The 22,205-nt window shown below is 33.7% G+C and overlaps 2 protein-coding genes and 1 pseudogene across 2 annotated transcripts; all 3 read left to right on the top strand.

The window, feature by feature from the left end:
- The first annotated feature begins 2,020 nt into the window (after window positions 1-2,020).
- On the top strand, window positions 2,021-5,224 carry LOC131660621 (uncharacterized). Its single transcript, XM_058929899.1, has 4 exons — window positions 2,021-2,508; window positions 2,604-2,762; window positions 2,910-4,971; window positions 5,122-5,224. Exons 1-3 carry the CDS (start codon window positions 2,146-2,148, stop codon window positions 4,023-4,025), a joined length of 1,638 nt encoding a protein of 545 aa, XP_058785882.1. The 5' UTR covers window positions 2,021-2,145; the 3' UTR covers window positions 4,026-4,971; window positions 5,122-5,224.
- Window positions 5,225-9,910: 4,686 nt separating this feature from the next.
- LOC131660622 (F-box/FBD/LRR-repeat protein At4g00160-like) lies at window positions 9,911-12,172 on the top strand. The gene is made up of 4 exons (XM_058929900.1): window positions 9,911-10,138; window positions 10,349-11,109; window positions 11,266-11,403; window positions 11,480-12,172. The coding sequence occupies exons 2-4, from the start codon at window positions 10,375-10,377 to the stop codon at window positions 11,789-11,791; spliced, it is 1,185 nt and encodes a 394-aa protein (XP_058785883.1). The 5' UTR covers window positions 9,911-10,138; window positions 10,349-10,374; the 3' UTR covers window positions 11,792-12,172.
- A 7,952-nt stretch (window positions 12,173-20,124) lies between these two features.
- LOC131657703 (FBD-associated F-box protein At3g49020-like) lies at window positions 20,125-21,425 on the top strand (annotated as a pseudogene).
- Window positions 21,426-22,205: the final 780 nt, after the last annotated feature.

Here is a 22,205-nt window from a genome sequence, read left to right on the forward strand (position 1 = left end):
ACATAATTGCTTATATTTAATAAATCACATCCATTTTAGAATAACAAACTTACAATATACTACTCCCTCCGTTCCTTTATAATTGTCACTTTTGTGAAAAAAAAATTGTTTCTTTTTAATTGTCACATTTCAAAGTTCAAGAAAATATTTTTGTTGTTTTGTCAAAATTACCCCTAATCATTATGATAGAAAGAAAAAAAGTTAAATAAAGTATTAAAAAGTTTAGGGAAATATTGGAAAAATAATAATCATTACTTAAAAAGTAACAATAATCATTGCTATCTTGTTATGTGGAAAAACTTTAAAAGTGACAATTATAAAGGAATAGAGGGAATATAAAAAGAGTAATAACTCACGTACAAAATAATTAAAATATTACAAATGTATAATATTTAATTATAATTGTAATAATAATGATTAAAAATGATGGTTTTATGCATCACATGTTATTAGAGTGGTTATTTTGTGTGGTTGAAATGAGATAGGATCTTCTCCATTTTAACTCTTTATTATTATAATTTTGGAGACATATGTAATGTATAAAAAATAAATGTAACTATTTAATTCACATTATTATATTAATATTTCCAAAATTTTATTAATACACAAAATGAAAAAGGGAAAAAAATGAAGAAGATCTTACTCTGGTTGGAATGGTGATATATGTGGAAGTAGTTGGGAGTGGATATCAACGTGTTCTGAGCGGTGGTTTGTGATCGTCATAATAGAAGTATGTGGTGGTGACTAGTGGTGGTTACAATGTTGTTGATGTTAGTGATTGTTAGATATGTAATTAGAGATAGTTAAAAGTCTCGCATCAAATAATATATGGTATGAACATGTGCTTATAAATAGGGGAAATTTTCACACTACAATTCGGTTTTTTATGTTTGAGTTAGGTAAATCACAATTTATTAACATGGTATCAAGAACATTGTTTAAAATTAATGGAATATCTGCTATTGAGTTTTCGCTATCAGATCATCAACCATATATTTTTACACTATATTTCGTCCGAAGTGTGAAGGAGTGTGCTAAGAGTCTCACATCGAACAATATATGACCTAAACATGTGTTTATAATTGAATGTCCCTACAAGTTAATTTTATAAGATTCAATAAGATCAAACTGTTAAAATAATAATGCATGTGTGAGTAAGTGGGGAAATAGTCCCACATTGAATATGAATGTGGTGACTTGAACATTTATAAGTGGGAGAACCCACTCACCTATCACCTTAAGGTTTTAGGTGGACAAGTGGTGTGTCTTTCACAAAGATGTCTAGTCCAATACTTTGTATCAATGCTCTCTAGTGAAAAACTTCTCCAACAGTAATATCAGAGCCTGATTCGAGATCAACTTATTTGTATCAAAATATCCAGAACACTTGAGGGAGAGTGTTAGAATAATAATGTAAGTGTGAGTAATGCTATAATTTTTTATCAAATAGTATTATGGTTGACGAATTTGAATCAGCGTCCCTGCATCTAATATGTCCAAACAATTATCAACTAATTTAAGTCAATGAGACATCATCGGGTAGACTCCAAAATATGAACATTATTAAAGAAAAGTTGTAAAATTTTACACTAAAGAAAGAAACAAATTAATCAACAAAAAAAAAACTTTCATTTAATTTCATTCATTCTTAATGTCTCTGAACTACATTATATAACATCAATAATCAATAATAAAATTATAACTCCAAATATTAATAAGATTCTAACTAAATAATAACATAAATAAAAGTTATTAATATAAATTTTAAACTAACTTAAATAATTAAATATAAGCAGTTAAGTAATGTAAGCGTGTGCGTGTGTGATGGGTAGGGTCATATCGATCCTCTTACACGAAAATATGAAAACAAAAATTGTGACTCGTTCCATTTGACTAAGAGTGTGCAAACCATAGCATTCTTCAATTCTTTATTTTCTATAAAGAAAAAAAATACATATGTACTATAATAATAAATTACTCGGTCGTAATTGCGAATGGCCAATTTAAGATTCATTGGAACACTTGTCTATTCATTCCTATATGTTTTAGTTCATTATATATCAAATATATTATCAATCATAGCTTGTTCATTTGATCAAATATAACGTTAACTTGTGCTAGCAACAAGAACAAGGAGTGATAACGATGATGAAGTGGTGGTTGGGTTCAGGGCAGAGCAACAAACACGCAGTTAAGGTGACTCAATTAAAGCTTCAACTAGGACTTTTTGGAGCCAAAGTTTCCACTACTGTAAACGACAGATTAGCCATTGAGATAACATGGGTTAAGAAAGAAAATCATCAAAATTCCTCTCCTCCTTCTTGTTCCATAATTCCCTTTCAATTTCATCATCGTACCTTAAAACGACCTTGTACTCACACCACGCCCTGTCGTAGATTCATCACTTCCGCGAAAACTCCTTCTCTTGTTTGGGATGAACGCGACCTCTGCGTTTTTGATCTTGCACTCAGAGATGTATGCCACGTGGCATTTCATGTCTTATATCATGTAAGAAGTAACATCTTGTTATGTTTTTAGTTTTTACCTTTGTTTTTCATCAATTCAATTAATGTCTTACTATTTGTTTTCATTCACGTATATAGTCCGAGGATGGTGTAGAAGAATCAAAAGATAGAAGGACGGTGGTGGGAAAAGTTTCTATGACCCTTAACATGGAGGAGATGAAGAACGAATCCAATATTCAAAGGAAGCTTCCAATACGGTTGAAAGTCAATGGTTTAATCTTCGAAGCTAACCTTTCGGTATGCTCCATTTTCTTTTCTTTTTTTAAATATTACTATTAGTAATTTTAAATTACCGATAATTAGTTGTTTCAGTAGTAATTGACGCTTAACTTGGTAAAGAGGAGTACGGTTCGATCGATTAGTTTATTTATTTATTTTTTACAGGTTTGTCTAAGGTCATGTGACTCAGCAAGAACAACCTTTGAAAACACGGTAAAGCCAGATAAGAAACACGGAATCATAGAAAAAGTGAAATATTTAACATGCTTGACAAACAAAAACAATGGCATCAACTTTGATTCTTTCGAATCAGACGATTCTCCCGTGTTTGACTCGGACGATTCATCGAACGAGTCCACAACAAGCGGTGGCAGTTCATCTAGCACCAGCCCGAAAGAGCCAAGAATCACGTTTCTAACCTCAGAGAAAAAGCCAAATTTCAACACACTCCATGGAAGTGCAAGTAAATGGGGAACCAATTATATTTTAAGCAGAGATTGCCAAACAAAGCTCAAAACAAACGTGTTTTTCGCTTCCTTTGATCAACGAAGTGAAAAGGCTTCGGGTGAAAGTGCATGCACGGTTTTAGTTGCGTTAATAGCTCACTGGCTTCATTCTAATCATGGTAGTATACCAACAAGAACACAATTTGACAGCCTCATCACACAAGGTTCATCTGAGTGGAGAAAATTATGCAAAAGTGATTATTACTCGAAGCTCTTTCCAGATAAACATTTTGATTTAGAGACAGTCATAGATGCGAATTTGAGACCTGTAACTGTTCTACCTCAGAAATCATACACAGGTTTTTTCTCGCCGGAGAAGTTTCGTTGCTTAGAAGGAGCTATGTCTTTTGATGAGATTTGGAAAGAGATAGAGAGTAACAAGATGGATGATTTTGAGGAGAGAATTTACATAGTTAGTTGGAATGATCATTTCTTTATTTTGAAGGTAGAGATTGATGCTTACTATATCATTGATTCTTTGGGGGAGAGACTTTTTGAAGGGTGTCAGAGAGCATTTGTGCTGAAGTTTGATGAATCAAGTGTTGTGTATGGGAAAAGAGATGAAGTTGGTGGTGTGAAGAGTAGTAATTCAAGAGGTGAGGAAAGTTTTGAGGTAGTTTGTCGCGGAAAAGAGTGTTGTAAAGAGTTTATCAAACGGTTTCTTGCTGCGATATCAGTTAGACAGTTAGAGAGAGAAGAGAAGAAATGGATTGTTTCGAATCCTAATCTTCATCGGCAATTACAGATTGATTTTCATTTTAGTATGCGATTGTAGTTAGGAAAGACGCGATCACACGTTTAAAGAATTTTGACAGTTAGGCGAAGATCGAATAATTTGTATTTTGACTTTATGAAATTCGTCTCTATACTATATTTTGAATTTTTAGTTGTTCATTTGTTGTTGGACGATCGATGATCTTCGAATGCGTGAAGTTGGAAAATTAAAATCTTTCAGCATGTAGTCCAGCAGCCACCATTGAATATTTTCCATTTGTTCAGAGTTTAGAGAAGGGAGACATTAAATGTGCATTGATTAACTAGTTTGTGTTAGTTCTTGGTGCAATCTTTACATGGTGAATGATAGTATGATGTATAAACCTGCATAAAGAGGAACTCTTAATTACTTTTTTTTCATCAAAAGTTCCACCATCAGAAGACATTCAGTCATGCATAAGGAATTAAGAAGAATCATCGGATGCAATAATTTTGATTTAATTTTCTTTGATTTCTTGTAGGTTTTTAAGTATATACTTGTAAAAGAAACACTTAGAGATTTTTCATTATAACCTGATCAATATATAGAATTGTTATGAGTCGTTTGAAGCCCAATAAAAAGAGGTTTGTTAGTGCTCCAAAGAAGGCCAAACAACCGGCTCGAACTGAAGATAAATACTTCTGCGCCCGAGAGATACATTTTGGACTCAAGATACATACGTTTAATATTTTTTGCAATTTTACACCATCCCTTTTTGGACTCAAGATACATTTATATTTTTTGCAATTTTACTCTATCCCTTTTTGAATTCGTTAACTGACGTCGAAGTGCTAACTTTGTAGGTTTATGAAGCATAATTCTGGTTCCGATATAAAACAGTGACGACTCTGTTGTTTTTTCACGGTAGCAACATTGAGCAAGGTATTGTTTGATCTTGTCAAACGCTTCTTGGTGCTCCTGCCTCCATTTGAAGACTCCTTGTTTCAACCGCAGAAGGGGAGAGAAGGTTTGAGTTCGCCCACTTAAATTCAAAATAAATCTGCTTAAGAAATTTATTTTTTCAAGTAGGGACTGCAACTCTTTCTTCGATGATGGTGCTTTAGTTTCCACAATGGTCTTCATCTTGTTTTGATTAATCTCTATTCCCTTCTTGTAGACCACAAAGCCTAAAAAAAATCTCCTGCCTACACAAAAAAGACACATTTAAGGGGATTCATCTTCAAACCATATTTTCTCATTCTTTCGAATGATTGGCGAAGGTAATCCAAATGACTTTTGTCAAATAAATATTTTACCACTATGTCGTCAATATACACCTGCATAAAAGTCTCGATAAAATCATGAAATATAGAGTTCATCGCTCTTTTGTAAGTTGCGCCAACATTTTTTAAACCAAAAAGTTGTTTTGGGCACATCTTCTTCAACAATGAATATCTGATTATACCCAGAGTATCCATCAAGCATGGTGAGATACTCGAAGTCTGCAGCTGATTTAACCAACATTTTTGTCACAAGCATAGGGTATTCGTCCTTAGGGGTTGCAAAATTCAAGTCTCAAAAAACCAATGCAAACCCTTAAGGACTCATTCTTTTTAATAACAGGTACTATATTTGCAATCCATTCGACAAACCTTGTACTCCGAATGAATTTGCAACGGAGGAGTCTCTTGATCTCTTCTTTTATTTTGGAAAGAATCTCTGGTGCGAATCTCCTCGGCGTCTGGCTGATGAGCTTCTCGCAATCCTTTATAGGTAGCTTTAATTCAAAGAGGTCTCTACTTAACCCTGGCATTTCGTCATAGTCCCAAGCAAAACAATCCTTGTATTCCTTCAGTAGTTGGATCACCTTGCTTTTCATTTCTAGGTTGAGTTTCGCACTGACATAGGTGGGTCTTTTGATGGACCCTTCCCCCAAATCTACTTCTTCGAGAGGATCTTGCGCCATCATTTTTGCACCTTGCGCTGTTGGATCTTACTCGAACCCCAAAGGCTCTTCGTCGTATATTGCATCCATCCTCTGGTATTTTTCCTCAATGGGTGTTGCTTCGTCAGTGGGCTCTGGTTTAAAGTTGTCTCCAGGCCCCTTTGTGCGAATTTCTTCATTATTGGCTTCGACAACCATGTACTTTACTTCGGCCTCCAAGGCCGTTTTTCATTTGTTTTCGACTAAGTAAGCCAAAATCTTTTCAAAAAAATTGGACTCAGACATGGTCAATGTCTTCTTCCCCCCATTCAATTGGCCGAAGTTCAGGAAACCCCTCCACATCATTTTCTTCGCCCATGATTTCTCGATCCCATTGGAATCCTTTTGGGCGTAGAGTAAGGAAATAGAGGGCATTCTTTGTTGGTGAGTATATATCTCCTTCAGGATTGCACGACTCTATGTTAGCCAGATTCCTGTCGAAGTTTCTCCTGTCAACATGGTTAATTTCTACCATATAATAACTTTGATCCGCTTCTATATTTTCAATTATCCCATCTTCTCTCAAAATTTCAATCCTTTGGTGAAGTGAGGATGAAACTGCCCCGGCGCCATGAATCTACTTACGGCCAAGCAGCAAGTTGTTTATCGTTCTTTTCGGGTTCAATAGAATTCTTCCCATTCAAAGGGGCTAACATTTTACAATGATAAGATGGCCCTTGCTTTAACTCAACCAATTCTACTTCGCCTTCTTCGAAGGCTAAAAGTTCATCATAAATTTCGTGTTCGTCTTCCTCGGCCTCGACATATGAAACCCTTTCCTTTTTATTAATTCTATTCGCTCTAGCCTTTTTAACCTTCAAGCATTCTACTTGTCGAACCCTGTCTGCCAATTGGGCCATATCTCTCAGATAATTGGAATATACCTTCTTTCTTATAGAGAAATCTAATTCTCTCGGAGCCATCTCAACCAATTCGTGTTCAGGAACTTATGTGAAGCACCTTGCCTTTGATAGGCTGAACCTGTTGATATACTCATCTATGGGTTCACTAAATTTGCATTTTATGTTGGCCAATTTTCTTAGACTTATCTTCGACTGGCCTATATAGAACTGCTCATGGAATAAGGCCAATCCTGGATAGAATTCGCTGAAAGGGTGGTGAACCAAGTGAAAGCATTTTTGGTTAGCGAACTAGGGAAATATTTTATCCTTATATTTTCATTATTCGCTATGTCTCCAGCCTCGGTAAGATACCTGACTATGTGTTTGATGGTGAATTCAGTGGTGTCACTAGAGAATTTTGTGAATTTTGGGACTTTCCCGCCCTTGGGTAATTTAGTTTGTAAGATATACTCAAATATATAATTTGGCCGTCGAAGGCCAACATTTACTCCATTTTATGCCATAATCCTTTCGATTATGGGGGTCAGGTTATTTTCTCCTAGCATCTCATTTTGTCGAACGCTTTGGAAAACTTTGTCAGCGTTTTGGTTTCGATCAACTACCACAACCCTCTGTGGTTCTTCTTTCGGGGGTATATCCTATTGACTTCTTGGTAGTTTGATTCCTATTCCCTAATTACTTTCGCTAGCATTGTGCATTCCTGGCTGTACTTGGTTAATTGTTGGATCTTCTTCAAATGTTCTACCCTAATTTCCTCTTATCCAATCACGACGTGGTGGCTGAATTGGTTCCCTGGGAGCCCCAAAGAAGTCTGCAATTCGTCCCATCTGCATTACCATTTGCTAGTTCGCCTGGGCATTTTTCGAGTTTGTCTGGGTTGCATTCTGGATCAAAATGTTAAAGTTTGCACTCATTTGTTCAACGAGTACCCCCAACATTTCATGATTGCTCTCATCCATCTATTGCCTCAAAATTGCTGAGGAGTTTGTCGTAAGTGCAGGCAATTGGGTAGCGAATCCTGTTTGACGCATATTATGACCCATATTATTGATGCCAAAACCTGATACTTGTAATGATAAGAATGTGGATGCTAATGGATTTGTGTATGTAGACGTACAATTATGTAAATTTACCATGAAGGATGTTGGCATGCCATATGGAGGATCTCGCATAGGGATCAAAAATCCTGGTGTATATGGCCTGGATACATTAAATCCTAGTATTCCAAAATAAATGTTTTTAGGCTACTCACAGGATCGACTAGATTGATCCTAGAACATGTGTTTAGTTTTGGTGTTTTGATGTCTTTCTAATACGCATTCCTTCGATTGTTATGACTAATTTTTAAATAAAGGCAATGCCTTAAAAAGAAATAAAGACAGGAAAGTAAAAGACTTTGACTAGAAAATAAAAGAAATCTGAAAGACTTTGATAAAGATAACAAAACTCGTAATTGAAGTAAAATGTGGTGAATCATACGTATATTCTCATAAACTCTTTTCTCTGTTAACTTTGGTACTTCGAGTATCATTGAGTGTTTGTACAGAAATGAACATACTAAAATCTAACGCTAAGATTCTAATTTATACTAATTTGACCATAACAGTCTTTTCCAACGGAATGCCACGTTTATTGTTTGCATGCTTCTCAAATTCTATGGCTTCCACGCATCCGATCGTTTGAATTTGACTCTTCTTCCTTTCGAGACGCCAAACCAACCAACGTGACCGTCGAAGCAATCTCTTTCAAAACTCCCAAATATTCTAAGTTTCATCTGCTCTTCGAGAATATCTCCTTTGTCAATGCTTAGCAAGATAAAATCAATCATAAGCTTTGTATTCGAACAATTTTCATAAGTTAATCTTGAACTTCTCTTCGAAATAGCTTTATTTAAACTTAACACTTAATCGTCAAAATTCCCAACTAACATCAACACACTACTTATCAGAAAGAAAATAATAGTAAAAAAATCTGTTTTTTTTTAAAACTTGATAAATATTGAGTGGTGTAGAAAACTCTAGAAGAAATTGATAATGGTTAACAGAGAAGATAAAATTTTGAATAAAGTAATTGATGAATCCTAACAAAAAAATCCATTGCCATAAATGATTATTATTATTTTAATAATTTATAATATTAATAAAAAATAAAATCATTTATCTCAAGGGATTATAAGAGACAATAGGCGGTCAAATGTGCAACTCGACCATAATGAAAAGAAAAAAAAAAGCAATTGGACCATAATAAAAAGAAAAAAAAAGAAAAAAAATTGGTGCAGGTTATAACCGAAAAGAACTAAAAATAAACTTTAAATACTCTAAGGGTGTGTTTAGTTCGAGGTAGAGCGAGGGGAGGGGAGGGGAGGGGAGGGAATATTTAAAATGAAATGTGTTTGGTTCAATTTTTAGGAGGGGAGAGGAGGGGAGGGGAGGGGAGGGGAGCAAAATCCCTCCAAATGACACTTTTTGCATTCCCCCGAATCGGGGGGATTCGGAGGGGAGGGGAGGGGATCTGAGTTTTAATATTAATTAAATTAATATATTTACTAAAATATCCTCAATTTTATTTTATTATTTTAAAAATATTATTTTCTTTCATGTTCCTACTTTTCTTTTTGTGATTTTTTCTCTATTGCTTCCAAGCCTTCCATCAACTTATTATAATTATTCTTCACCTTCAAATTATTTTTTATTTTTTTTATTTAATAAAAATTATAACTACTATAGTTTTTTGTTTTTTATTATAATTTATTTTATGTATTCAAGAGTTGCTATCAACGCATAGTTTATTTTGTATCGAGAGTTATAATACGAATCAAGTGTACTCAATTTTTTTAATATTATGCTATAAGTTATGACTTTTTAATCACTCAGTTATACAAATATTATTTCCAAGAAAATATTTATGAAATTTTTACAATTGAATATCATATCAATTATATAAAATTACAAGAATAAAATTGTAAATTATTATTAAAATCCCTCCCCTCCCCTCGTGAACCAAACATATTTTTAAACGAAATCCCTCCCCTCCCCTCCCCTCGTTTGAACCAAACATATATATATAATTACAAAAAATCCCTCCCCTCCCCTCCCCTTCCCTTCCCTCCATTAAAATCCCTCCCCTCCCCTCCCCCTCATTTGAATCAAACAGACCCTAAATAGGGGTATTCACTTTGTCAAACTTAAGTATTTCACTTGTCACATATTTCCCTCTTAGCTTAATTTCTCTTCTTTCTTACCAATCAAACCTCAAGAAAGAGGATTAGGGTTTCTGAAAGAGGAACCACTACAAAGATTGCAGTTGGATACTTGGAAGATACTAACATCCTTGTTTAACCTAGTCAAGTGAGTATAACTTCTTCTTTATCACTCCATTCTGCTATCATCATCATCTCATGAATTCGACGTTCTATTTTGCTACAATAACATGACTAGTTATGCTGCTACTTTCAGTTGTGGTGTTTTTGTAGAAATTTTTGCCACACAAAATTTGGTGTATAAGTGTTATTCCTTTGGCTGAAACTTAGTTTTTTACTGTTGTTTGATGTTATGCAGAAAATTCAAGTTTTCTTTGAAAAAAAATGCCACCAAATGTAGATGATACTGGGATCAATGGTTTGCCGGAAACTGTCCTATGTCATATTCTGTCTTTTCTCTCAACCAAACAAGCTGTTGCTACCAGCGTCCTTTCAAAGAGGTGGATACATCTATGGCGCTCAGTTCTTTCAATTGACTTCACCAACATTGAGGTTGATGACCTAGAAGCCTATTTTCGCTTTAACAAGTCGTTGTACTCTGTTTTGCTCTCACGTACTTCAATCAAAAGCTTTCGCCTCGGAATTAGATACGGTGGTTTTCATTTTGGCTACATTGGCATTCCCCATGTCGCCAAATGGGTTGACCATGTTGTACAAAATGGAGTTGAACACCTTCATCTTGATGTGGCTACTAGGGTTGATATGCCCAAATTGCCTGCTAGCATTATCACTTGCAAGACCCTCGTTGTTCTCAATTTGAATGGATTCACTGTGAATGACTTTTCTTCCATTAAATTACCGTCATTAAAAATCCTTCATTTCGAGAGTTGTGCATTTCTGTCTGTTCGAGCTTTTCTGTTGGTTATGGCTGGATGTCCAATTCTCGAGGAATTACAAGCAGCTCATATAGTGTTCCAATCTGAGAACTCTCTTGCCAACCAAGAGCTTAAAAGTTTAAGCTTTAGCAAGTTGATCAGAGTAGATATGATTTGTTGTTATTGCCACTTTCCGTTGACAGCCCTTTATAACGTGGAGTCTCTCCGTATAGAAATAGATAAGGTTTGAATTTGACTATGTATGAATATGATGCTACTAACTGAAAACACTGATGGAACAGAACTGAAAAACCTGATTGATCTGTATTATTTATTTTTTACCTTGTTTTGGCAATTTATTCTTATTTCTAACTATTCCACTTTCAATGTTGTTGCTTAGATGTATCGCCCTCATGATGAGATTCCCACCTTTCATAATTTGACAAACTTGAAGCTTCTCTCTCTAAATTGTAATTGGCCGTTGTTAATACAAATGCTCAATCATTGCCCAAAGCTTCAAAAACTTGACCTTAGCGAGGTTTGTTAAGTTTAGGGAACATATTGGGTTTTTTATGTCTTAACATGACTATGATATATTTTAATATTATTAACAGGCCAACGTGGATGGAGATAGAGATGGTGTCCAGGAAAATTGGGTTGACCCAAAATGTGTTCCGGAGTGCCTTTCATTAAGCCTTAGAAGTTGCACTCTTTTAGAGTTCTTTGGCCGAAAATCTGAGCTTCTGATGGCAAAGTATATTTTGAAGAATGCAAGTCTTTTGCAAACCATGACAATCACGGGACCTCAACATCGTGATTATCTTCTTTCCCAAGGGCCTCAGCTACATGTCTACTCTGAGTATATTGAAAGAGAATTATCCTCATTCCCAAGGACATCTGCTACATGTCAACTTTCGTTTTATTGAGAATTGGTAGGTTATGAAACTTGTTGTTCATGTATTTTGCCTATCGTTTTGTTAACTTCTACTACGCAACTGATTGGCTTGGTGGCTTAAACGGCGAACCTTGATGGTCATGCATTTTGTCTCGGTGCACTAGTTAAGGAAAGTTGATCTGTTAAACTTGTTTATTTTACTCTTTTATGAATCCAATTAGCTAGATTCATTTGTTTGGAATTTCTATGTTAAGCTTTGATTTGATGCATAACCTCATGGTTTATAAGGGGTTGTTCACTAGGCAGATATGCTGTCAAAATTCTACTGCTTCGCAAAATGCGCGCGTTGCATGACTTGTGATTGGGTAGAAAACTGCTATATACATTAAATTATGAGTTTCTTAGTCTATTCCATTCCTTGCATCCTTATATTCTTTTGAAAGGGAAGTTTGCCAAGTTGTAGCAATTGTTAAATTTCGACATAGTTTTATATTGCCTTTTATATGATTTCCGAGGATAGTGAGATAAATGATTGTGAGAAGTAAATCATGTTTCTCTATAGAGAGAATATACTGGGATATGGTATTTATATGCTTACCTACTTGTTGAAGTTAGAGTGATATTGCAATTATTGTGAAGTTACTCTTATAGAAAATATGGATTTATTTTTATACCCTGGGGAAGGAGAACACCTCCATACTCTTGAGTTTTGTTGGATATGATACCAAACATTAAATCAATTGATGTCATTTTTTTTTCTCTTTCTATTTGATTATTTTGAGTTTATTTAAATCTTAAATTGATATTTGCCTTTAAGGCCCCATGGACAAACCTCAGTATTTCAGGATTCTCCTTATTTAATATAATAGTTAAATATATTGTCATAAGTTAAAATCAATTTTTAAAAATTAGACCGGAGATGGAAAGCGGTGAAATTTTCGATTTAAGGTTCAAATAAAACCAGTTAAATCTATGGTCGAACCATTTATTAAATAAATTAAATATATAAAATTAAATTTCATAGATATGTTGCACGTAATTATATTTTCACAACTTACTAAAATAAATATTTTAAAATTTCATTATAAATTTAATACAACAATATCGATAGTACATACAACAAGATAGTTGTACAAATTAAATAATTACAATAAAATTAGTTAAATTAATTTAGACCAAAATTAAAATAATAAAATATAATAACTAAAATAAAGTTCAAATAATTAAGAATACCTAAATTAAATAAGATAGAATATCATAAATAAACAATACAATATAATTAATTAAATAACAAAAACAAATTCGAGTTAACATGACTATGTTTGAAAGAGACGACATGATGATGATGAAGTGTGGTTAAGAGAAAAATTATAACGGAATGACAAAACTTAGAAGTCTGTATGCTGTAAAAAACACATGATTCTTTTTTGTAATTGAGAAATGTATGTTAAGTTTTGATATCGACATATTAAATTGTTTTTTTTTAAAAAAAAGGTCAATTTGCTGCTTTTTTTTAATCAACCAATTTTACGAAATCGACTCCGATTCTTTGGATTGAATGGTTTTGGACGATTCAATATGATTTTTCCGATTTTACTCCGGTTTTGACCCACTAGTGATTTTAAAAGGTTAATTCAATCGAATTCATCTCTGATTCACGGTCCAATTAATTGAACAAGCCGATTTCGATTTTTAAAACATTGGTTAAAATAGAGACTTCAAGGCACATTGTCGTCAGTTTTAAATTGGAAAGAATAGAAAACATGATTGAATTGTTTAGGAGAGAAGTTCATGCAATTGCTAGTATATTAATTTATGTGATTTTTTAACAAAAAAAGTAATTTATTTCATTGTTGCTCTGTAATCGAACGAGAGACTAGTGATACGATATAGGGAAGCTTCTCTGATGTGGGTGTATGAGCCTCTCTGATACGGTAGAGCGACAAGGGTTAAATGCTCTAATGAAAAAATTGGTTGAGGCGAAGAAATTTGTAGGGTATAGTTTTAATGATGATAGAGAACAAGTTTCGCATCTTCAATACGTTGACGATACACTGATCATCGGAATAAAGAGCTGGGCAAATATTCGAAATATGAAGGCAATACTTTTGTTGTTTGAAGTCATGTCAGGTTTAAGAGTGAACTATCATAAGAGTATGTTGATTGGAATAAACACACCACAAAGGTGGATTGATGAGGCTGCCAGGATTATGCACTGTAAAGTTGGAGATGCCCCGTTCAAATATCTCGGGATACTTATCGGCACAAATCCAAGAAGAATAGAGACATGGAAACTGGTGATAGAAGCAGTAAAATCCAGGTTAAAAGGCTGGAACAACAATCATTTATCAAGTGGAGGTCGGGTAGTTTTAATCAAATCAATCCTGTACTCTTTACCTGTCTATTTCCTGTCTTTTTTCAAGCCCCCTTCAGGAATAATAGCAAAGTTAGAGTCTTTGATTAAACATTTTTTTATGGGGAGGGAGTAGTGAGGAGAGGAAAATTAATTGGGTTAAGTGGGAGAAAGTGTGCAGACCGATAGAGGAAGGCGGATTAGGAATTAAAAATTTAAGGACTTTTAACTTGGCACTCTTAGGCAAATGGTTTTGGAGATTAAAATCTGATCCAGATGGTATATGACAATGAATTTTAACAAAGAGATATCGATTAGGTGAAGGAGCGTTAGGAGTATGCACTGGAACAAGGTCCACTTGGTGGAAAGATTTAACTGAAATAAGAGACAAAATTCAAATTGATGAAGAAAGTTGGATGAGGTCGGAAGTTAATGGGTTAGGATATTCAGTAAAAGAGGCATATAAGGTCTTAAGAATAAGAACAGAGGCAACGGGCAGGTCCAAATCAAATCTAGCAAGGGTTTGGCTCAATGTGATACCAAAAAAGGTGTCTATTTTGATTTGGAAAATGATGGAAAATAAATTGGCAACTAAGGATAATCTATGCAAAAGGAATGTATTGGATCACAGCAGTGTGGAATGTATTAATGATTGCAGTAAAGCGGAGTCGGTAGAACATCTTATGTTTGAGTATAAACTTTTTTCGAAGGTGTGGTATCACATATGTTGCTGGCTAGGAATAACTACATCATTACATAGTAACTATGAAGATCATTTAGACCAGTTCGAAGGGTTGAAGGGGTGGAATAAGTCGTGTGTTTTGAAGATGAAAGTTATATGGAGTGTGATCAGTGCATCTTTATGCACATTCTCCTATATTTTTACTTAGGCATTTCTTTACTTTATTTTGATTATTTTTATGTTTTATTATGTTTTCATATTTTATTCTATTTTTGGTTTAATTTGATTTTCGCACCTTATTTTTCAGCTTTAGCAGTCTGCACGGAAACGATCATAACTGGAGTTTTAGGAATCCGATTGAGGCATTCTAATAATTTCCGGAAAGCTAAGAGAAAGAGCTACAACTATCGCGTTGAAGTCAAAGTCAGAATCGGAGCCTATATTTCCCAGATTTGCGTTTGAAGCTGCAACACTATTTTATTTTTAGTTTTTGGGTCGTTAAGTAGTGGGCCTGGGTTTTGTAATTTGACCCAGTTGGGTCGAAAACGTTTTTGGCTGATTTACCTAGGTCAGCCACGGTACTGTTCACAGACCATACACTATTCACGATTCATCTTTCAAACTTTTGCTTTTACGAACCGTATGTATAGCTAAATTCTTCAGAGTTAATCTGCTGTAATCGCGTTCCAACGCTTTGAGGTTTATACTTTATCAATTTAATTCGTTTCTCTTTCAATACTAATCTATGAATTGCATTTGCTTAATATGTGTATACATGGATTTGTGTTGATTAAATTCGTAAGATTGCATCCCTAACTTTTAATCGACGTTACGTCGCTTTGTCGTTAATGCGTTTGTAATTCGTGTTGTCTTAATTCACGAGAGCTTAACCCGTTTGCTTAATTCGGAATATAGGAATGTCAATCTAGTTTATGTCTTTTGCGCTTGTCAATTGATATAGAAATTGAATAGAGATCGAAGCCGCTTAGGGATTTGGTAAGGTAGAGACCTATGATAAGTCGGAACTGAAAATAGTAGATTGGCCTAATTTTATAATCACTTATTTTTAATCGCTTAATTCTTTGTTCCTTAAAATCGATCATAAAAGCAAACCCCCCATTAATCGTTACAGTAATTAGTTAATAAGAACAAGAATCCTTGTGAGACGATATCTGAGTAACCGTTACCACGATACTACCGTTTTTACAAAAGTTACTCGTTCTTGATCCGCGCGCGACAGCGGATCAGAGTGCTTGCGTGTGGACAATTTGGAAAACTAGAAACGGGAAGTTATTTCGAGATATAAATGTTTGTGTTGAAAAAATGGTGGAGAAGGTTAAACAAAAATCATGGAAATGGTTACAGAGAAAAAATATGGATTTGAAATGTGACATGTATCAGTGGTTTAGTAACCCAATGCCTTTCTTTATGATTTTCACTGAAAACTCAATTTCTTGTTAATGCTAAGAATTGGTAATATGAGTGAGTTGTGGCAATTGCCTGCGTATTGGCATTGTTCTATTCTTTGTTATACATGTTGTGTCAGCATGTTATCTTATTGGTTGTAGTTATGTTTTTCGCTTAGGCTCCGGTGATTTGATGCAAAGGGTGATAGTGTTAACTTGTGAATGGTTTTGTCAGAACGTCTCAGCAGATATCTTTTTGGCAGCAATTTCATTTCACATTTTGACTCGACTGATTTATTGCAGAGGCTGGTAGTTATAGCTAATATTTGATCGTGTCATGCAGTTGCAGTATTGATTAATTGAGCGCATTCAAATCTGTTGTGTCTCCATGTCGGCAACTTAGTTCGGGAGTCTCATTGCAATATCATTTTCTGGGTCTGTGTTTGTTATTGGTATGTTGTGGTGGATATCAGTGTTGTTGGATGTTCGTGGAGTCTTGGGAGATTTTACAGTGGCTGTTTTTTAGTCCTAAAAGCAATATTTATGATCTTAGTGCTTTTGTATGAATTAGGCGGGCTAGAAGTGAGTGTATCGTTGAATTTGGATTTTGGTGTAGTTTTAATTGTGGTGTTGTTTCTGTTAGAGGAATTTATTTTCAAGTTTTAGAATAATTTGATTTTGTATCATTGCCTGCCATAGCATATCTTATGCTTTGATTTGGATTTTATTAATGTTATATTTCTTTTGCCTTTGCAAAAACAACATACCTCGAGTTTCTTGCCGAAACAGATCAATACTACTTGTTTCTTTCTAACAAATGTCTATGCATGCAAGAATATTTTTCCATGTCAACATTTTTATAAAAGAGTAGATTAAGATTTAAATGTTTAATATGGAAATTAATGAGCAACCAAGAACTAAGAGGATCCACATTCATACTACTCATGGTGGTGGTATAAGTGAGTTTCATCTAATATAATATATTAGTTCACACTTCTCAATTATTCAAACCAACTAACTATATTTTCTAAATATCCATATTACTCATCTAAAACTCTAATATGGGTCCCACAAAATTTACATTATATTTCAAATTTATATTTTATATTAAAGCAGCTCCAATCAAAGCAGCTCCAAATCAATATATAAAATGAATGATACAGTTCTTATTTTGGATACGTAGCTAATTAATACCACACTTTTTGTCTTCAATTATCCCTACTACACTGACAACAAATGGTACAACTAAGCAAAAGCTACCGCGATATTTATGCCCTAAGTCCTTCCTTTGGAATCATATCATATGTATTTTTTACTCAATTCTCTTACATAGATATATACATGGCAACAAAGCCCGTACCCGCAAGTATCTATCTGAACCTACCACGATTTTGACGAGAAGAACTCGTTTTGATTGGGTTTGGGTTAAGATTTGAATTTTTCCAGAATATAAGGATGAATCAAGTAATGGGGACACTAGTACTCACCTCGAATCTGTCATCAAACCCGTCTCGTTTATTTCATTATGTATATTATTATTTATTTTTAATAATTTAGAATATTAAGTATGTGGTCAATGTTTTGATATTTTGATTTGTATTTATTATTTAAAATATTTGAAATTTATACGCATAATATTTTTGAAATTGTTTTATTTTATTATTTATAATGTAATTTGATTTTGGAAGAAATAATTATTTCTATTAAAAAATTGATTTCACTAAATGAATGGTGGCGGGGCAGAGATACCTAAACCCTACCGAGCCCGTTTGGATTGAATTTGGGTTTTAATTCTCCATTCCGATTTGGGTTTGAGACGGAGAATATGGATTGTTTGGGGAGTTGGGTTTGGGGGAGGAAATAAGGACTTAATTCACTATAACCAAACTGACTAAAAACCACAAAGACTAATCGTCAATGTCTTCTTGAGAAATTCTAGTCTCTCAATGAACAAGCAGATTGCACAAAGGATCTGTATTTACAAGATTGCTTTTGTGTAAGCAGATTGCACAAAATAAAATATAAAGTTCAACACAAAAGTGTTTGACAAGTAATGAACAAAAGTTTCTTGCTTTTACAATTTCTCACAAAAGAAGATGTTTCAGTTTTATAGATTTTGAGCAGCGTTTCTTTTCAAATGTGCAAAGTTATTTTTCATTCTTCCAAGAGCTTCTTATATAGACACAGAAAGATCAGTTGGAGGGTATAATGAGAATATTGAAATGCAGTTGTATTCTTCATAACGGTCAGTGAGAGTGGTAGATAACATTATACCATAGTATTGTCCTTGCGCTACAATATCATCGTAGTGGAAGGAATGTTTGATTTTGTACCATGTATTATTTCTCACGTAAACCTTTTGATCTTATCTTCTAATCTTCAGAAACTTTAGAAAGTGTGTTGGTGAGGCATGCTTAGAAGAATCTAAATTGGGACACAAGTCTTCATAATCTTATCTTCAGAACTCAAAACTTAGATTTTCAGAGTCTTCAGAGCCACGTCTTGATACCCGTTGTAGTAAGAAATAAGAAAATAATTTAAAATGGATTGGATATTAAATTAATATAAAGTAGGATTCAAGGTTTTACAATTGGGTAGATTGAAATTGAAATTAAGCCGATATATATTAGATACTGTACACTGTCAATGTAAAATAGTTTTACACCATTATCCAATAGAATTATAAAATTTAACCATATCACATATCAGTATTTTAAAATTAAAAGCGTGACTTGACATAACACGCGTCTCTAATTAGTTGACCGTGTAAAAATATTTTATATATTTTCTCTCTAATTATAAAATATATATATATATATATATATATATATATATATATATATATATATATATATATATATATATATATATATATATATATATATATATATATATATATATGTATATAGGGCATATACACACACATAAATAAATCATTAGATAAAGATAATTACTAAAAATTCAGAAGAAAAAAAATGGTTGGTTTAAAAGGATAAAATAAAAAATTTAATTTGTAATGCCTTTGGTAGGTATATTTTTCAATGTTCTGATAATTTAGCTAAAGTCTTTCACTATATTATTGGTATCAAATAGCAGTCGATCATTAGCTTCTGTGATTTTTGGAAGAAAAAAATGAATCAGTATGCATGATCATTGATTTCTATTTAAAGTTTAAAAAACGGTTCAACTTCTTAAATCAGGCAAACGCCGGTTTTAATCTGGTTTACCGGTTCTCACCTCGGTTTTGTTACAAAACGGTTTCCACGAGTAGTTAGACCGGACCTACCGGTCCAACCGGTTGATAGTAGTAAATAAACTCTTTATTATATTATTATTATTTGGAAACCCTAGTTTTTCTGTTTGCGCTACAAAGACAAAGGAGTGAATATTGTGGGCATGGTTTTAAATTGCGGTCCGCAACCGCAATTGCACCCGCAATATTGTAGATGCGGTTGCCTCCGCAACCGCATCGGACCGCAATTGCGGTGTGATTTTAAAATTTCGCCTCCGGATGTATTCGGAACCCCATCGGACAATTTTCATCATATTTTTTTTAGTATTTTCATCAAAAATCAATATATTAGATTTCTAAAACTCAATTTACTTTTTATATAATGAAAAAACATAACATTAAATGTTTTTCAATATAATATTTCAAACACTTCCTTTAAAAAATTCATGCCGCAACGGCCGCAATGCGCATCGCAACAAACGCAATGACCGCAATCGCAACATCCACAACCGCATCCGCAGCCGCAACCGCAATTTAAAACCATGATTGTGGGTAGCATATCCTCAATCAATGATCATTTATTTTACAATTCTTTTTCTGTTTATTTTTGGGAATTGTAGAATCAGTTTCTTGTATACTTTGGTTTGGTTGCTTTTTGTTGTGCAGAAATATTTAGTTTTGTTACACCAAAATGTCATCAATTGTGGGCGGTGATGATGATGTGATCAGCAATTTACCGGACACTGTCATCTGCCATATTCTGTCTTTTCTCTTAAGCAAAGAGGTCGTTGCCACTAGCATCCTTTCAAAGAGGTGGACACATCTATGGCGCTCAGTTCCCGTTATCAACTTCAAGGGCGAATATCCGATTGAACTGTGTGACGAAGAAGCCCTTATCCGCTTTAACAATGTTGTGTATTCTGTTTTACTCTCTCGAGGCTCTAATTCCATCAAGAGTTTCAGCCTCAAGATTCATTACGACGATTATCATCTTGAAGGTCTTGGTTCTCCTAGTGTCCTCATATGGATCAATCATGTTGTACAACATAATGTTGAATCCGTTGATTTACACGTCGAAATTGAGAAAGACTATTTTCCCAAATTGCCTATTAGCATTCTTAGTTGCAAGAGTCTTGTTGTTCTCAACCTTGAAGATTTCGCCGTGGAGGGTTTTTCTTATGTTAGACTCTCCTCCCTCAAAATCCTTAGCTTGAAATTTTGTAAATTTTTAGATGCTCGAGATTTAGTGTTATTTCTGTCTGAAAGTTTAAGCTTAAGCAAGTTGATTAGAGCACAGATGCCCCATACTTTCTGGCATTTTCCGTTGAAAGCACTTCATAAGGTGGAGGAACTCTACATAGAAATAAATAAGGTATGGAATTTATTGTTGGCATGTGAAGAATACATTGATGGAATAAAAAGAAAAATATGATTGATTTGTATTTTTGTTTTTGATCTTATTTCTGATTTAGGTGTATCGAAATTTTGACAAGATTCCTACTTTTCATAATTTGACAAAGTTGAAACTTCACTCTATCAACTCTAATTGGGATTTGTTATTTCAAATGCTCAATCGTTGCCCTAATTTTCAATATCTTGAGCTTAGCCAGGTATGTTAAGTTTTAGGGATAATTATCTAATTTATTACTATTTCTTAACTTTTCTATGTAATTTATGTTATTTTCATTTATAATAATAGGGCACCTCTTTCGGTTTTGGGAGAAAAGCCAGAGTTCAGAAAAATTGGGTGATCCAAAATTTGTTTCGCAATGTCTTTCATTACACCTTAAAACTTGACCAATTTGGTACTTCACAGGCCAACAAGATGAGATGCAATTAGCAACTTATATTCTTAACAATGCAAGAGTTTTGCGAAGTATGAAATTCAACTTCCATGATACCCCAAAAAATAAGAAAGAATTATCCTCATGCTCAAAGGCCTCTCCTACATGTGAGCTTATTTTTAAAGTGTGGGAGCTAGTCGAGAATTAACTCGTACAATTTATCAACTAGGTTATTGGTTAAAAATGATGACCATGAACTTTATCTTTGTGCATAGGGTACTGAAAATTTGTACTTCAATTTCCGAACCTGTTTTTATAAATTGTTTCTGACTTCAATTAAATCCTTGTTTGTCCATTTTCCATTAGTTGTTGTGTGACAAATTTTATTTTGGTGCATGAGCAGAGTGCAGAAGAGTGAATGTTGTAGATTAGTATTTTTCATGGGCTAATTGAAGAATTTGTTGCGTAACCTCGTTGTTTCACAATAGCATGAATAGTCCTCCTAGTTTTTTTTGTTTTGACAAGAATAGTCCTCCTAGCTTAAAAACTCAGAAAGTTGAAGAAAAAGATCTGAAAATCAAATGCATGTTTTATTAGTAGTAGTAGAGTGCAAGCACAAAATATTAACGGTTGACTATAAGGAATGCAAACCTACTCTCACACCGACAATGAATCGTAACTTAGAATATCATTTCGACATCAATTCTTATGAATCGAAGCCATTCTCGTTAAACTATCCATCACATTCTATTATCCAAGGGTTTTTTTCTCGTTTTTAGTTGATGTTGGAGTCTCGGACAGAAACGCGGTATCAGATCTGATATATACTTTAAGCACTGAATCAAGCTTGTTTTGTTATATATATATATATATATATATATATATATATATATATATATATATATATATATATATATATATATATATATATATATATATATATATATATATATAATTCTCCTATAACTCACCTTATTCTCTAATGTAT

Source organism: Vicia villosa, linkage group LG3, assembly GCF_029867415.1.
Source record: "Vicia villosa cultivar HV-30 ecotype Madison, WI linkage group LG3, Vvil1.0, whole genome shotgun sequence".
Lineage (NCBI taxonomy): Eukaryota > Viridiplantae > Streptophyta > Magnoliopsida > Fabales > Fabaceae > Vicia > Vicia villosa.

Excerpts from the sequence above, each read along its gene's own strand:
- LOC131660621 (XM_058929899.1), top strand. The coding sequence starts at position 2,146 with ATGATGAAGTGGTGGTTGGGTTCAGGGCAGAGCAACAAACACGCAGTT. Across the intron at positions 2,509-2,603 it reads CATTTCATGTCTTATATCAT|TCCGAGGATGGTGTAGAAGA; the intron begins GTAAGAAGTAAC and ends TCACGTATATAG. Across the intron at positions 2,763-2,909 it reads TCTTCGAAGCTAACCTTTCG|GTTTGTCTAAGGTCATGTGA; the intron begins GTATGCTCCATT and ends TATTTTTTACAG.
- LOC131660622 (XM_058929900.1), top strand. The coding sequence starts at position 10,375 with ATGCCACCAAATGTAGATGATACTGGGATCAATGGTTTGCCGGAAACT. Across the intron at positions 11,110-11,265 it reads TCCGTATAGAAATAGATAAG|ATGTATCGCCCTCATGATGA; the intron begins GTTTGAATTTGA and ends GTTGTTGCTTAG. Across the intron at positions 11,404-11,479 it reads AAAAACTTGACCTTAGCGAG|GCCAACGTGGATGGAGATAG; the intron begins GTTTGTTAAGTT and ends TATTATTAACAG.